This window comes from Pongo abelii, chromosome X, assembly GCF_028885655.2.
Source record: "Pongo abelii isolate AG06213 chromosome X, NHGRI_mPonAbe1-v2.0_pri, whole genome shotgun sequence".
Lineage (NCBI taxonomy): Eukaryota > Metazoa > Chordata > Mammalia > Primates > Hominidae > Pongo > Pongo abelii.
This window is the reverse complement of record NC_072008.2, coordinates 90,812,062-90,830,010: the sequence shown is the minus strand read 5'-3', so window position 1 is coordinate 90,830,010 and position 17,949 is coordinate 90,812,062. Positions and strand designations below refer to the sequence as shown.

The window sequence follows — 17,949 nt, the reverse complement described above, 5'->3', positions numbered from 1 at the left end:
AAAATGGACCTAATAGATAGCTACAAAACTCTCCACCTCAAAACAACAGACTATACATTCTTCTCATCTGCACATGGCACATATTCCAAAATTGACCCAAAAATTGAGCATAAAACAATCATCAGCAAATACAAAAACATGAAATAACAAGAACTATACTCTTGAACCACAGTGCAATAAAAATAGAAATTGATGCTAAGAGAATCACTCAAAACCATATAATTAAATGGAAATGAAACAACCTGCTCCTGAATGACTTCTGGGTAAATAATGAAATTAAGCCAGAAATCAAGAAATTCTTTGAAACGAATGATAACAAAGATACAACATATCAGAATCTCTAGGATATAGACAAAGCAATGTTATAAGAGAAGTTTATAGTACTAACCTCCCATATCAAAAAGTTAGAAAGATCTCAAATTAACAACCCAAAACCACATGTAGAGGAACTATAGAAACAAGAGAAAACTAACCCCAAAGACAGTAGAAGACAAGAAATAACCAAGTTCAAGCTGAACTGAAGGAAATTGAGACATAAAAAAACCATACAAAAGAGCAATGAATCCAGAAGCTGGTTCTTTGAAAGAATGAATGAGAAAGATAGACCTTTAGCTAGACTAATAAAGAGGAAAAGTGAGAAGATACAAATAAATGAAATCAGAAATGAAAAGGGGATAGAAATACAAAAATCCCTCAGAGATTATTACAAACACCCTTATGCACACAAGCTAGAAAACCTAAAAGAAATACATTCCTGAAAACATACAACTTCTGAAGATTGAACCAGGAAGAGACTGAATCCCTGAACAGACCAATAATGAGTTCTGAAACTGAGTCAGTAATAAAGAGCCTAGCAAATAGAAAAAGCCCAAAACCAGATGGATTCACAATGAAATTCTACCAAATGTATAAGGAAGAGTTGGTATCATTTCTGCTGAAACTCTTCTGAAAAAATAAGAAAGAGGTACTCCTTTCTAACTCATTCTATAAGACCAGCATCATCCTGATACCAAAACCTGGCATGGACACAACAAAAAATAAAACTTAAGGCCAATATGCTTGATGAACATTGATGCAAAAATCCCCAATAAAATACTAGCAAACCAAATTAAGCAGCACATCAAAAAGCTAATCCACACCACAGTCAAGTAGGCTTTATTTCTGGGAGGCAAGATTGGTTTAACATATGCAAATCAATAAATGCTACTTACTACATGTACAGAACTGAAAACAAAAACCACATGATCACTCAATAGATACGGAAAAGGTTTTTTGATGAAATGTAAGATTGCTTTATGTTAAAAACTCTCAAGAAACTAGGAATTGGAGAAACATACTTCAGAATAATAAGAGCCATCTCTAACAAGCCCTTGGGCAACATCATACTAAATGGGCAAAAGATAGAAGCATTCTTCTGAAACCAGAACAAGATAAGAATGTTCTCTCTCACCACTTCTATGCAACATAGCACTGGAAGTCCCAGCCAGAGCTGTCAGGGAAGAGAAAGAAAGAAAGGGCATTCAAGCAGGAAGAAAGGAAGTCAAACTATCCCTGTTTGCAGACAGTATGATTCTATACCTAGAAAACTCCATAGTCTCTGCCCAAAAGCTCCTTGATTTGATACACCACTTAAACAAAGTTTTAGGATATGAAATCAATGTACAAAAATCAGTTACATTTCGATACACCAACAATATCCAAGCTGAGAGCCAAATCAGAAACACAATCCCATTCACAATTGCCACAAAAAGAGTAAAATACTTAGGAATACAGCTAACCCAGGAAGTAAAAGACCTCTACAATACGAATTAGAAAACACTGCTCAAAGAAATCAGAGACGACGCCAACAAATGGAAAAACATCCCATGCTAATGGATGGGAATAATCAGTATTATCAAAATGGCAATACTGCCCAAAGCCGTTTACAGATTCAATGCTATTCCTATCAAACTAGCAATGTCATTCTTCACAGAATTAAAGAAAACTATTTTGAAATTCATATGGAACCATAAAAGACTGGAATAGCAAGACAATCCTAAGCAAAAAGAACAAAGTTGAAGGCATCAAATTACCCAACTTAAAACTCTACTACAAGGCAACAATAACCAAAACAGCATGGTATTTCTACAAAAACAGACACATAGACCCATGGAACAGAATAGAGATCCCAGAAATAATGCCAAACACCTACAACTATCTGACCTTTGACAAAATCTACAAAACTAAGCAATGGGGAAAGGATTCCCTATTCAATAGATGGTGCTGGGATAACTGGTTAGCCATATGCAGAATATTGAAAGTGGAACTCTCCTTATACGATATACAAAAATTAACTCAAGTTGGATTAAAGTCTTAAACCTGAAACCAAAATCTATAAAAACTCTGGAAGATAACCTAGGAAATATCATTCTAGACATAAGACCTGACAAAGACTTCATGACAAAGATGCCAAAAGCAATGACAACAAAAACAAAAATGGACAAATGGGACCTAATTGAACTAAAGACCTTCTGCACAGCAAAATAAACTATCAACAGACTTAACCGACTTAAAAGACAATCTACAGAATAAGAGAAGAAAATATTTGCAAACTATACATCCAACACAGGTCTAATATCCAGAATCTATAAGGAATTTAAACATTTTTTTAAAGTTCAGGAGTACAAGTACAGGCTTGTTACACAGGTAAACTTGTGTCATGAGGGTTTGTTGTACAGATTATTTCATCACCCAGGTATTAAGCTTAGTACCCATTAGTTTTTTTTTCTGATCCTCTTCCTCCTCCCACCCTCTACCTTTTAATAGGCCCCAGTATGTGTTGTTCCCCCTCTATGTGTCCATATGTTCTCATCATTTAGCTCCCACTTATAAGTGAGAACATGCAGTCTTTGGTTTTCTGTTCCTGTGTTAGTTTGCTAAGAATCACGGCCTCCAGCTCCCATCCATGTCCCTGCAAAGGGCATGATCTTGTTGTTTTTTATGGGTACGTAGTATTCCATGGTGTATATGTACCACATTTTCTTTATCCAGTCTATCACTGCTGGGCATTTAGGTTGATTCCATGTCTTTGCTATTGTGAATAGTGCTGCAATGAACTTACACAAGCATGTGTCTTTACAGTAGAATTATTTATATTCTTCTGGGTATATACACAGTAATGGGATTGCTGGGTCAAATGGTATCTCTGTCTTTAGGTCTTTGAAAAATTGCCACACTTCTTTTTGACAATTTACAAGCAAAAAACAAACAACCTCATTAAAAAGTGGGCAAATGACATGAACAGACACTTTTCAAAAGAAGACATACATGTGGCTGACAAGCATATGAAAAAATCTCAACATCACTGAACATTAGAGAAATGCAAATCAAAACCACAATGAAATACCTTCTCACACCAGTCAGAATGGTTGTTATTAAAAAGTCAAAAAAATGACAGATTCTGGTATGGTTGTGGAGAAAAGGTAATGCTTATGCACTGGTGGTGGGAATCTAAACTAGTTCAGCCATTTTGAAAAACAGTTTGGCCAATTTGTCCAAGAACTTAAAATAGAATCAGCATTTGACCCAGCAATTCCATTGAATCAAATGCTGATTCTGTTTTAAGTTCTTGGACTAATTGCCAAACTGTTTTCAACAATACCCAAAGGAATATAAATCATTCTACCATACAGACACTTGCACACCTATGTTCATCGCAGCACTATTCACAATAGCAACGACATGGAATCAACCTAAATGCCCACTGATGATAGACTGGATAAAGGAAATGTGGTACATCTACACCATGGAATAGTATATAGCCATATAAAAGAATGAGATCATGTTCTTTGCAGGGACATAGACAGAGCTGGAGGCTATTATTCTTAGCAAACTAATGTAGGAACAGAAAGCCAAATACTGCATGTTATTACTTATAAGTGGGAGCTAAACATTGAGTACATATAGACACAAAGAAGGGAACAACAGACACTGGGACCTACTTGAGAGTGGAGGGTGGGAGGAGGATGAGGATCAAAAAACTACCTATTGGTTACTGTGCTTATTACCTCATTGATGAAATCATTTGTACACCAAACCACCACAAAATGCAATTTACCTATATAACAAACCTGTACAGGTACCCCTCAACCTAAAATAAAAGTTAAAAAAAATGAATAGACAAATCAATCTTGGAATGTTTTCATGATAAAGTCAAGTTAATTACTTTAAATGAAATAAATATTCTGTCTTGCTGTCAGAACCCATGTTTACTGTTTTTTCTTCATTTGTTTGTTTGAGAAGTATGTTTACCATATATATTTTGGGCCTAATTCTTCCATCAAGTGGAGCGGGAACAAGTTGGCAAAAATGAAGGCCTATGTCTTGCCCCAGACAAGACTATCAATGTATCCTTTCCAGTTTTCAACATTCCCAAAGGAGTAAGTGCCAGTCTGGTATAACCAGTAACAATTCTCCTTCAGCATTTTCCTACCTATCACGGCTCCACAAAGGGTCTTTCGACCCCTGTGACCAAATCCTCATTATGATGCTGGAAATTCTTACCCCACTAGAATTTTGATCATTTTGCTTAATGCTTTGTCCCTATGTAAAGATTCAAATATCCTTCAAGCCAGTCATTACCAAATATACTCTAGTATAGATTAAATGAGTTATTCAGGCTTGTCTTGCAAGCTTTGATTTTGTTAAAGAGGGTATGAAGACCTTGAAAACACTGTGGAGAGAAGATGGAATCAGCACTGAAACATACAAGGAGAAAATGAAGGTGGAAATAGAGTGGAAAAAATAGGTGGAAAAAAAAAGCTATTTTTGTTGTTTATTCACCCAAGAAGCATTTATTGCCAAGCACTGAGGACTTCTAATCCAGCCACAATTAAACTGGTGCTAACGGATGGTACTAACCACTTCTGCATATTTTATTATTTTGTTATTCAGATCTATTTTTTAATAGATCCGCTAATTCCAGAAAAAATATTTAGTCAAACTAAGTAAAAGTGCCATTTTAGTTTTAACATTTTCACTTGTGCTTATAAATTGAATAAGTCCTCTTATATTTCAAAAAGTAAGATAAAATTAATAGAAAACTAGCATTTATATATGATCAGTGAATATATTTTCCTAAAGTTGTCTATCTTTTTTTTGTTGTTGCAGCAAACAGGACTTTGAGTCTACAGATGAGGTAAGTGCAAAGATAGTTGAAAATCGAATATAGTATAATAACAAAGTCGATTCTGATATTTGCAATAATAATATTCTTTCAGTTAAGTACCTTACTAGACTGAAAATGCAGGTAAGTGAAAAAATTTATGGCCATTTTGCCTTTAAAATTATATAAACACTACATATTTATAATAGCTATAAAGCTAGTAATTATTCACAAAAAAATTGTTATCAGCTGTCACTTTATGATTTAATTTGTCTATGCTTTTTGCAATGTTTATTTGAAATGTTCCATTTTTAATTTTTGTGTGTACATAGTAGGTGTATTTATTTATGGGGTACAAGAGATGTTTCACTGACCACATATTCTCTGCTTTAGAAAACTGAAATCTATATAATTAATTAAATAACAAATTTAGTTTTAATATGCTTCAAAACCTTATATGTGCCATGCCAGTCAGCAAGTTAAAGTAAAAATATTTTCAAGTATTAATCTATTACATATGCATATTATCTTAATTGCTTTTAATAGAGTAATCAAAGAGAGAAAAACCTATTTCAATGCAATAAAAAGCACAATTCCTTTTTTGTGTTTTTAATCGTTTTTTCCAGTGTACTGGTATACTGCATTCATTACAATTATGCAGTAATTCCTAAATTGCCTTTGAGAAATACTTCACTTCAGCTCCTCACTTAAAATTAGTTGAAGCTGTTTCAGTGTTGTGGTGGCAACATCATAATCTTCCAAAAGTCACCACAGCTCTATGTAAATTCTCAGTAAAACCTGTAACTCCTTTAATTTTTATTTCCCAAAGTTTTCATTATTTCAAAAATCAGCTTCTAGAATGTCATATCTATCACCCAACAAAACTTCCAGTTTTTAAAAATATACAATGAATAAAGTGTGTAAAGGAATTTAATAGACCATTTTGCTTTTAATTTCATCTTTTTAAAAATAGAAATGGAACTTCTCATTGGTTGCCCAAAGGTTTTCCCTAAAATGCATGGAATTCAGGATTATTTTTATACTGTTTGTAATATAATTGTTTTTTTAAAATAAGAACTGATAAGGCTAGAAATTAAACTCATAGAAACTGTTTCTCAAAAAGTGAATTAGTCTTTTAATATTCCTAAAATATGTCCCATTACACAAAAGTCTGTGGATTGCTGATCTTAAGATTGATATGTATCTGTTCCATGGATAAGCCTTTTTTTCTTACAGTCGGAAGACATTGAATCATTGATTCCTAAAGGATTATCAGAGTTTACAAAACAGCAAATACGCTACATTCTGCAGGTGAGATGGGGTCAAGAGTGGATGTGTGAAATCAACACTAACAAACAGCTTCCTAGGTTGCTTCCCTTAATTAAGAACAGAAAGTCCCAAATTAAAATCATCTTTCCTAAGAGTTGAGGATTCTTTGGTTAGACAAGGGTTATATTTCAGTTTAGTGAGATCACCAAAAATTATATTGAATGACTAGCATTTGGGAAAACATTCTTGAAATATTATTCCCTTCTGTAGAATGCCCTTATTCACTCCTCAGCACTTTAGTACAATCTGACTCTATCTCATATTTTTTGCCTTCCTCTTCTCCATTCCACCCTCTTCCCTACCACTAGCCAGATTGATAAAGAAGAAAAGAGAGAAAAATCAAATAGACACAATAAAAAATGATAAAGGGGATATAACCACTGATCCCACAGAAATACAAACTACCATCAGAGAATACTATAAACACATCTACGCAAATAAACCAGAAAAACTAGAAGAAATGGAAAAAATCCTAGAAACATACACCCTCCCAAGGCTAAACCAGGAAGAAGTTGAATCCTTGAAAAGACCAATAACAAGTTCTGAAATTGAGGCAGTAATTAATAGCCTACCAACCAAAAAAACAAAAGGAAAAGAAAAAGAAAAAGCCCAGGACCAGATGGATTCACAGCCAAATTCTACCAGGGGTACAAAGAGGAGCTGGTAACATTCCTTCTGAAACTATTCCAAACAATAGTAAAAGAGAGACTCCCCTCTAACTCGTTTTATGAGGCCAGCATCATCCTGATACCAAAACCCGGCAGAGACAGAACAAAAAAGGAAAATTTCAGGCCAATATCCCTGATGAACATCGATGCAAAAATCCTCAATAAAATACAGGGAAACTGAATCCAGCAGCATATCAAAAAGCTTATCCACCATGATCAAATCAGCTTCATCGCTGGAATGCAAGGCTGATTCAACATATGCAAATCAATAAACATAATCCATTACATAAACAGAACCAATGACAAAAACCACATGATTATCTCAATAGAGGCAGAAAAGACCTTTGATAAAATTCAACACCGCTTCATGCTAAAAACTCTCAATAAACTAGGTATTGATGGGATGTATCTCAAAATAATAAGAGCTATTTATGACAAACCAACAGCCAATATCATACTGAATGGACAAAAGCTGGAAGCATTGTCTTTGAAAACCGGCACAAGACAAGGATGCCCTCTCTCACTACTCCTATTCAACATAGTATTGGAAGTTCTGGCCAGGGCAACAAGGCAAGTGAAAGAAATAAAGGGGATTCAAACAGCAAGAGAGGAAGTCAAATTGTCTCTGTTTGCAGATGACATGATTGTATATTTAGAAAACCCCATCGTCTCAACCCAAAATCTCCTTAAGCTGATAAGCAACTTCAGCAAAGTCTCAAGATACAAAATCAATGTGCAAAAATCACAAACATTCCTACACACCAATAATAGACAAACAGAGGGCCAAATCTTGAGTGAACTCACATTCACAATTTCTACAAAGAGAATAAAATACCTAGGAATGTAACTTATAAGTGATGTGAAGGACTTCTTCAAGGAGAGCTACAAACCACTGCTCAAGGAAATAAGAGAGGACACAAACAAATGGAGAAACATTCCATTGTTATGGATAGGAAGAATCAATATCGTGAAAATGGCCATACAACTGAAAATAATTTATAGATTCAATGCTAACCCCATCAAGCTACCATTGACTTTCTTCACAGAATTAGAAAAAATACTTTAAATTACATATGGAACCAAAAAAAGAGCCCATATATCCAAGACAATCCTAAGCCAAAAGAACAAAGCTGGAGGCATCATGCTACCTGACTTCAAACTATACTACAAGGTTTCAGTAACGAAAACAGCATGGTACCGGTACCAAAACAGAGAGATAGACCAATGGAACAGAACAGAGACCTCAGAAATAATGCCACACATTTACAACTATTGGATCTTTGACAAACCTGACAAAAACAAGCAATGGGGAAAGGATTCCCTATTTAATAAATAATGCTGGGGAAACTGGCTAGCCGTATGCTGAGAACTGAAACTGGACCCCTTCCTTACACTTTATACAAAAATTAACTCAGGATGGATTAAAGACTTAAAGGTAAGACCTAAAACCATAAGAACTCTAGAAGAAAACCTAGGCAGTACCATTCAGGACATAGGCATGGGGAAGACTTCATGACTAAAACACCAAAAGCAACGGCAACAAAAGCAAAAATTGACAAATGGGATCTAATTAAACTAAAGAGCTTCTGCACAGCAAAAGAAACTATCATCAGAGTGAACAGGCACCCTACAGAATGGGAGAAAATATCTGCAATCTATCCATCTGACAAAGGGCTAATACCCAGAATCTGCAAAGAATTTAAACAAATTTACAAGAATCAAACAACCCACCCCATCAAAAAGTGGCCAAAGGGTATGAACAGACATTTCTCAAAATAAGACATTAATGCAGCCAACAAACATGAAAAAATGCTCATCATCACTGGTCATTAGAGAAATGCAAATCAAAACCACAATGAGATACCATCTCATGTGAGTTAAAATGGCGATCATCAAAAAGTCAGGAAAAAACAGATGCTGGAGTGGATGTGGAGAAATAGGAACGCTTTTAGATTATTGGTGGGAGTGTAAATTAGTTCAACCAGTGTGGCGCTTCCTCAAGGATCTAGAACTAGAAATACCATTTGACTCAGCAATCCCATTACTGGGTATATACCCAAAGATTATAAATCATTCTACTATAAAGACACATGCACACGTATGTTTATTGCAGCACTATTCACAATAGCAAAGACTTGGAATCAACCCAAATTGCCCATCAATGATAGACTAGATAAAGAAAATGTGGGACATATGCACCATGGAATACTATGCAGCCATTAAAAAGGATGAGTTCATGTCCTTTGCAGGGACATGGATGAAGCTGAAAACCATCATTCTCAGCAAACTGACGCAGAAACAGAAAACCAAACACCTCATGTTCTCACTCATAAGTGGGAGTTGAACAGTGAGAACACATGGGAACATCACACACTGGGACCTGTCAGGGGGTGGGGGGTTAGGGGAGGGATAGCATTAGGAGAAATACCTAATGTAGATGACAGGTTGAAGGGTGCAGGAAACCCCCATGGCACGTGTATACCTATGTAACAAACCTGCACGTTCTGCACATGTATTCCAGAACTTAAAGTATAATAAAAAAAGAAAACTCTAGAAAAGAAGGAAAACTTATTGTATTTACCATATTTTTGCTTACCATGCTATATCTTCCTTCTTAATATTCCAAATTTTTTCTTTTATCATTTTCTTCTCTTTAGACAACTTCTTTTAGCTATTCTTTAAGGGTAGGTCTGCTAGTGACAAATTATTTTCATTTTCCCTCATCTGAAAACGTGAATTTCCCTCCATTCCTAAAGGATAATTTCACTGCGTATAGAATTTACAGTTGACAATTATTTTCTTTTAGTACTTAAAAAATAGTATCCTAGTTCCTTCTGGGCTTCATGATTTGTAATGAGAAATCTGTTGTCATTTTAATTGTTATTCCCAATAATTAATGTTTTTCTTGCTGCTTTGAAAATTTTTAGTTTGTCTTTAGTTTTAAGAAGTTTGACTCTGATTTGTCTGGTAATGGATTTCTTTGGGTTTATACTATTTGGGATATGCTCAGCTTCTTGAATATGTATGTTACCAGGTTTTACTAATTTAGGAAACTTCTCAGCCATAATTTTTTTGAATATTTTTTCAGCTCCATCCTCTTTCTCCTCTCCTTCCAGGACTCTGAATATGAAAGCTAGATATGTGGTGTACACCCACAGACCCTTAAGCTCTGTTTAATTTTTCTAATCTATTTGTTTCTGATATTCAGATTATATACTTTATTTTATTCTATCTTTAAGTTCATTAATTCTTTCCTCTGTTCTCTCCATTCTGCTTTTTAGCCCACTCCTTGAGAGTTTTGTTGTTTTGGTTTGGTTTTTGTTTCTTTGTCTTGTTACTGTCCTTTTCAGTTCTAAAATTTCCATTTAGGTATTCTTTATGTCTTCTATTTATTTGCTGAGACTTTCTATTTTGTCATTGAGACAATGTGTTTTTACAGTCTCCTTGCAACTTCTTGTTGAAGTATTTATGATGGTTGTTTTATACACTTTATCAGATAATTCTAACATTTCTATTATCTTGATGTCATCAATTAAGTGTTTTTTCTTATTGAGTTGAGACTTTTGTTGTTCTTGGAATTATGAGTGATTTTCAATTGACCCTGAACATGCCTGATCTTGTTTGATCTCAGAAGCTAAACAGGATTGAGCCTGGCTAGTACTTGGATGTGAGACCTGGCCATTTTTATGTTGTGACTCTTTGGGTCTCATTCAAATATTCAAATATCAGAGAAAGTGTGTGCACTACCTATTACTGCCAGCTGGTGGTGGAAGTTGAGGTTCCCCCACTCAGCTTCTCTTGATGCAATAGGGTGAAAGCCCAAGCTCCCTTCACAGTCTCAACTGACATCACAGTGCATGGAATTTCATTTTTGGCCAGTAGGAATGAAAGCACCATTCTTCACTCTGTCTTTTCTGACACCACCCCAGTGAATGGTGTTGTGTTCCTCCCTAGAGCCTGACAAGGGGGCAGTCTAAGCTCTCTTCTTGGCCTTTGATGGTCCATGTGGAAGTAGAGTTGCAGTTTCTTCTGTGGTGTTTGGCTAAGATAGAGTGGTTACTATCTAAAAGTTTTCTGTCCTCCTAGGCTGACCCTTTCATGGTCCTTTGGCTAGAGAGAGAAGTCTTTTCTCAGGACTTTTGTTGTCCATTGATGTAACTAGATCACCAGCTTCCCCAACACTGATCTAATATATGAAGCAAAAAGAAAATCCAGGAACTCACTGCTGTGTCATTTCTCAGGTCCCAAGATTCCTAACCAATCATTTCTCTTTTCACCAATTTGAGTCTTTTTATATTTGTTTTATATACAATGTCCAGGGTTTTTAGCTGCAATTAACAGGAAGGCTAGGGAAAAGTATTTTTTTTCTTTTTTCTTTCTTTTTTTTTTTTGTGAAGCAACAAAAGTAGAGATTTATTGAAAATGAAAGCACACTCCACAGGGTGGGAGTGGGGTGAGCAATTGGCTCAAGTGCACAGTTAGAGAATTTTATGTGGTTTAAATGCCCTCTAGAGGTTTCCCATTGGTAACTTGGGGTACACTCTATGTAAATGAAGTAGTGGCCCGTTATCAGTCAGATTGGTTGCAGAAAGTGACCAATCAGAGGCTGAAGTTACAAAGTTACACCTTAAACAACGTCTGATTGGTTGTGGAAAGTATTTTTACTCTGTCTTCCCAGAAGCTGAAGTTGTCTGTTTTTTTAAACCATTTTTCTTTAAAGAAATAAGAATAATCTAGTAAAAGAGTTTCCCCTCTCTTTAAAATTTGAGATAAGCCAGGTGCAGTGGCTCACATCTGTAATCCCAGCACTTTAGGAGGTCAAGGCTGGTGGATCACTTGAGGTCAGGAGTTCGAGACCAGCCTGGCCAACACAGTGAAATCCGTTCTCTACTCAGAATACAAAAATTCACCAGGTGTGTTGGTGCATGCCTGTAGTCCCAGCTACTTGGGAGGCTGAGGTGGAAGAATTGCTTAAACCCAGAGGGCAGAGATTGCAGTGAACTGAGATCATGCCACTACACTCCAGCCTAGGCGACAGAGTGAGACTCTGGTAAAAAAAAAAAAAAAAAAAAAAAATTGAGATCGCTCTATACTTTAAAGTTAAACTTAATTATAATTATATTCTTCTCACCTCAGGCAAAATTCAGGCAGTTGGCAATACACTTAGGGAGATTCATTTTATTATTTGATGATTGACTGTCTCATCTCTTCTAATCTTTTAAATAAAGAATAATGTAAAAATTAAATTTTGCTGATAGAATTCCACTTTGTGACAAAGATGATACTTTGTCATGGAAAAAATAATAAATATTTGTTATAAATACTAGCTATGCTATCTTCAGGAATATTATCTGGATTACTTAAACACACTATTGACAAAATGCCTTATATCACCTTTCTAATTTGCCATATCAAAGTAAAATTATTAATAAGTTTGCTAGTAGGAACAAAAAAAAGATAACTTTCACTTATATTGCCTATTTTCAAATGTTAATAAAACTAAACCATTAATCCTTTCTTCCTGCAGATGAGGGGTATGTCTGATAAGTCACTCCGACTAGTGCTGTCCACATTTAGCAACATACGGGAGGAGCTTGGACATCTTCAAAATGACTTGACAGTAAGATTTATTTTGATTTTTTCCAAAGCCTTTCTAGTTCCTAGCTTCCTAATACAGAAATAAAGATGTCCAGTACATGTTTTTAAAATTTAATATAGCACAATATTATGCTTATTCAGACAAAGCGAAATTATTTTCTTCAAACAGTTAATTGGCATTGAGAGAGAAGAAAAGAAGTATCCAAAGTATAAATGAAAGAATGTTGGATGTGCACTTATCATTTAGTTTACCACTAAGGCAATTTAATGCTTAAAGCCAGAGAGTAGTCTGCAAAGTTAAAATAATCTGACTCATTGGAGGTAAATTCCCCCTTTTTCATAATTATAAAGCATACTCTGAATTTCCATTCAAATATAATAACTTGAAAACATTTTTCTCTAGAAAATTAATTTTTTTCCATTTTCTATTTTAATTGGTGTTCTTGGTGCCATCAGCTAGATACATTCAGAATGCTTTCCACATGTTGAATAATGCCTTGAGGACTTTGGAGTAGTTTTGTTGTTTCTGGGTTATGATGAACATATTTAGACTCTAATTTAAAAATTTACCACTTGCTGGGATTAACAAGGACTCTTTGTAGATTGGAGGAAAACATTAAAACATTTCAGAAGGTTGTGCTTCATTTCATGTATAGTTAGTCCATCAAAATGTCTCTTTCAATGAAGGTTTTAGAAGTTTCAATCATTTCCTATCCCGTATTGTCTTAACTTTTAAGAATTCTGCTTTATTAAGCAAGTACAAATGAAACAAGTGCTTATTTAAATCTTTCAAGGTAAACAAGTCTTTGTATTATGTGACTGTTAAGTTTTTGTAATTCTGAATCATAACAAATAATTTATGCTTCTAGTCACTGGAAAATGACAAGATGAGACTTGAGAAAGATTTATCATTCAAAGAAACTCAATTAAAAGAGTACGAAGAACTCTTGGCATCAGTGAGAGCAAATAATCACCAGCAGCAGGTAAATTGATGCTTTTATTGGTGTTAATCTAGATTGATAGCTTTTCATATGCACAATTACTGGCACATTGGAGTTATGAGATATAATCAAGACAGAATTAAAATATGATGGAAAAATTTGTTCATATGAGACTTGAGTGACTTTGGGTATTTCCAATGGCTGAAAGCCCTCTCAGAAAAACAGACAATCTTATCTATTTTAGATATAAAGTACATATGGGACACAATTATTTGTCTCGTTGGGTGACCAGAATTGTATAAATACTAAAAATCTAGGTTCATGCATTTATTTAATCTACTAACATGTCAATGAAAAAAGCTGTTGTAGACCTTAACACATGTTTGTGCAATAAATAAATGACTGAAAAAACTCTAGATGAATTCTCTGGTTGTCTGAGCAGAGAGAATTCCTAGGAAATTGTAAGTAGTCTCTAAGGATTACCCTCTTCCTGATCTTTACTCCTATGGCTGTCCCAAATTCTTGCTCAGTTACTAGTTGTCATGTAAATAATCAGGCATATGGTCATTTCTGTGCCTACTAGAAAGCAGGGTACAGTATTGTCACAGAGTAGCAAGAGTCTGATTGTTAAATTGAGACATTATAAATTCATCTAGTCATGATTCCCTCTCTCACAAAATAGACAAGTGAGACTAGAGGCAACACTATAATATCTTACATGGGTGACTTAATGTACCATCTAAGACCAAGAGTATAAGAAAACTGGGCATAGGAAAATATTTACTTGATTCAATTTAATGAATCAATAAAAAGAACACTCCCTCACCAAAAACAAAATGCATTTGTCTTATGTACTTGTCTCTTCTTTACAGCAAGGACTTCAAGACTCAAGTTCAAAATGCCAGGCATTGGAAGAAAACAATCTCTCTCTTCGACATACACTATCAGACATGGAATACAGACTAAAAGAACTGGAATATTGTAAACGTAATTTAGAGCAAGAGAATCAAAACCTTAGAATGCAGGTATTAAAACTTCCTTTTAAATATACAGTATTACCTTAGTTACATCATTGTAATCCTAGCATTTAGAAAATATATGGACTGCTTTCCCTCACATACTGTTAGATCTTAATCACTGACATTTGAGCTTTATAATGCAGTTCCTGAAAATCACTTTCATTATTTCGATGTCTTAATCATGTGGTTTTCATCTAATAACAATCCTTGTAACATAACATGTATTTTCTTCAAAACAATCCAATTACAGATAGTTATTTTGCCTTCTGTAGGTTTCTGAGACTTGCACAGGCCCAATGCTGCAGGCTAAAATGGATGAGATTGGCAACCACTACACGGAGATGGTAAAAAACTTGAGAATGGAGAAAGATAGAGAGATCTGCAGACTGAGGGTATGTTGATCCTACATTGCATAAATACACAGGTCAGCACAAACTTTCTAGCAAGATAATGATGGCTTCAAGTTTAAAGCTACCAGAAAAAATTAGCTGAAGTTAGAGTTTTAGAAATATGTCATGTATTCATTTGTTTTAAATACATTACTGTATCTAAAATATAACTGTTAAATGATTTTCTAATTTAGCTCAATTTCTTCTAGGAAAGTAAAAGAAGATATTCATTTCAGTGTTTTGGTTTTGGTTTTTATTAATTTATTTTTTGGGATAGGTGGAGGACTCTTCATGATCTTGCCTAAAGCATGCTTATGTAGGCAAAAGCAATATATGAGATTACTCAACAGAGCCACAGTTAGATTTGTAAAAATTCTCACTTAATTTCGAGGGATGATGAAGAGCAAGGACTTTGCCAAGCATGAGGAGGAAAACAGTGTTAAGTTTTATGTACCTATAGTTGACATCAAAATTAAGGTGATATTTGTAAGTATATATTGCCTTATCTTGTAATTCTAGGTTGAATTTACTTAATCTAACCCTTATTTTACTGATTCCTAAATGTAGTAAAATATACTTAAATATTTTAATAAACAAAATAACCACAAATTTGTCTCTCCAAACATCACTGTATAATTTTTACCAAAAATCAAAATGAAACAAAATATAATTTGTTTTAAAAACCTACCAATATTTCTAGCAGATTTCCTCCACTGATTTCTTTTCCATCCCAACATTACTAATAGCACTTCTATCTAAGCTACACACATATGAGGTAAAGAGGGAAATTGACAAGATTCGTAGTCAGAAGACCTGCTTTGGAGTTGCAGCTATGTTACTGCGTCACTGTGTCATTTAACCTCTCTGGAGCCCATTATCTGTTTTGTAAATGAAGATTATAATAATGCTTATTTCATGGGACTGCTGTGAGAACTGAGATAATTCATGCAGGAGGAATATTTTGTGAACTGAAAATCAGAATATAATAGTAGTAATTTGGTATTGCAATTTCCTTAATTATTATTTCAAGGACTCTGAAGTGCCTGTTTTCTTAGCTTTACTTTAAATCTTGTGGCCTAAGACTGTTACGTAGATAATGTTTAGTCCTACATAGCAAAGACACCTTAAAAAAAGGAGAAATTTGTAATTGGCATTTCATTTCACATTACATACTCATGAAATTCTTCGAACGTTTATGACTATTGGTATTTTACTTTCATTTCATAACTAACTGTGTGAGTTTGTGTCACTTAACCTCCCTGGAACTCAGTTACACATTTTCTATATGAAGATTATAATAATATTTATTTCTTTTTAAATCCTTAGTCCCAATTAAACCAGTACCATAAAGATGTTTCAAAGAGAGAAGGAAGTTGTAGTGACTTCCAATTTAAGCTTCATGAACTGACAAGCTTGCTGGAAGAGAAGGATTCCCTTATAAAGCGTCAGTCAGAGGTATAAAAGGAAGGGGTGGGGATGGAGAAAAGTAATACAACTTAGTACTGTAGTACTGTAGGATAAATACTTCCCATGGACTAGAAAAGGACACATATCCAAGAGTCACTTTATTTCACAAAATAAAATGTAGGTGCAAGTGAGGAAGTAGAATATACATATTTCAGGAGAAACAATTCAAATGAAAGTTAGAATTGAAGCAAAAAATAAGTGCTGTTATACATTTAATATTTTTAAGACATTGATTTTATATTTCATTAGCAGTGAAATTCTCAGTAGACTGTGACCTCCTTACTACATTATGAGCTGCTTCATTAAAGCATGTGTTATATTCCTCCTTGTATCTGTAGCATGTAGCCCACGACCTGGCATTCAATAGGTACTGAAGGAATTGTCAAAAATTATGGGTAATATTGTATTGCTGTTATGGAGCAAATGGTGCTTGTAGTAACATTCATTGATAAACTCTCTGTTAAGAAACTATATCTGCTTATATATTGAAGTTTCAATACTTTTCTTCTATGGATATACTTTTCAGGCTTTTCAGAGCAAAAACTTTCACATCCTCATCTTGAGAACCACGCCCATTCAATCTTAAGTTATCCTCCAAATTTAGATATCCTGTATCAGTTGCAGGTTCCTGCACAGGCATATAATATAACTTATTAGGTACTGTGAAGCAACACTAGGTGATATTCAACAAGTGGGATTAGAACATTATTACCTCAAGGCTAAAAAGGGGTAAAAGAGAGGGGGTGTAATCATTGTTAGTAACCCTTCTAAATGATTAAATATATTTATTATCTCATGTTTCTACTTTCCATCAAATGATTATATTATCTTTTATTTGTAAGGAACTCTCAAAGTTGCGGCAAGAAATATATTCCTCTCATAACCAACCCTCCACTGGTGGAAGGACTACTATTACCACTAAAAAGTAATGTATTTTTAAATGAAATTTGAATATAAAAATTATGATGATATAATCCAAGTTATATCATGTTTAATTGGTATATACAAGCTAGACAGAGTTTGGTGTTTTCTGCTGGCCAATTATTCTACTGAAGAATGAATATTCACAAAAAGACATCACTATTGTGGTCAAAAAAATCCTGAAGCACATCTTTCCTGAATTTACAATATATTAATTACCTTGGAAGTGAAAAACAAATAATTGTTTTTTTAACCAACCACATTAGTTAGGACTCTTTCTGTTTCATGTGACAAGAGACCCAATGTAAACTGGGACTTTTTAAATTCACTTAAATGGGGTTACTTGGTATCCAGATGGATTTGTGTGTTCAAAATATGCCTTTATAAATATGTCTTTCTGTATATCTTGGCTCTGCTCTTTCCTGTGTAGACATCTTAATCAGGTAAGGTCTACCCTCATGGTAGCAATATGAC

At 34.5% G+C, this 17,949-nt stretch overlaps 1 protein-coding gene across 2 annotated transcripts in view; it reads left to right on the top strand.

The window, feature by feature from the left end:
- POF1B (POF1B actin binding protein) overlaps positions 1-17,949 on the top strand; it is a 100,481-nt gene that overhangs the window by 58,181 nt on the left and 24,351 nt on the right. For both annotated transcript variants that reach the window (NM_001132070.1, XM_024240293.2), the window contains 8 exon segments: positions 5,149-5,176; positions 6,380-6,454; positions 12,668-12,760; positions 13,608-13,721; positions 14,552-14,704; positions 14,971-15,090; positions 16,414-16,542; positions 17,397-17,479. In NM_001132070.1, the coding sequence (NP_001125542.1) occupies positions 5,149-5,176; positions 6,380-6,454; positions 12,668-12,760; positions 13,608-13,721; positions 14,552-14,704; positions 14,971-15,090; positions 16,414-16,542; positions 17,397-17,479 (795 nt within the window).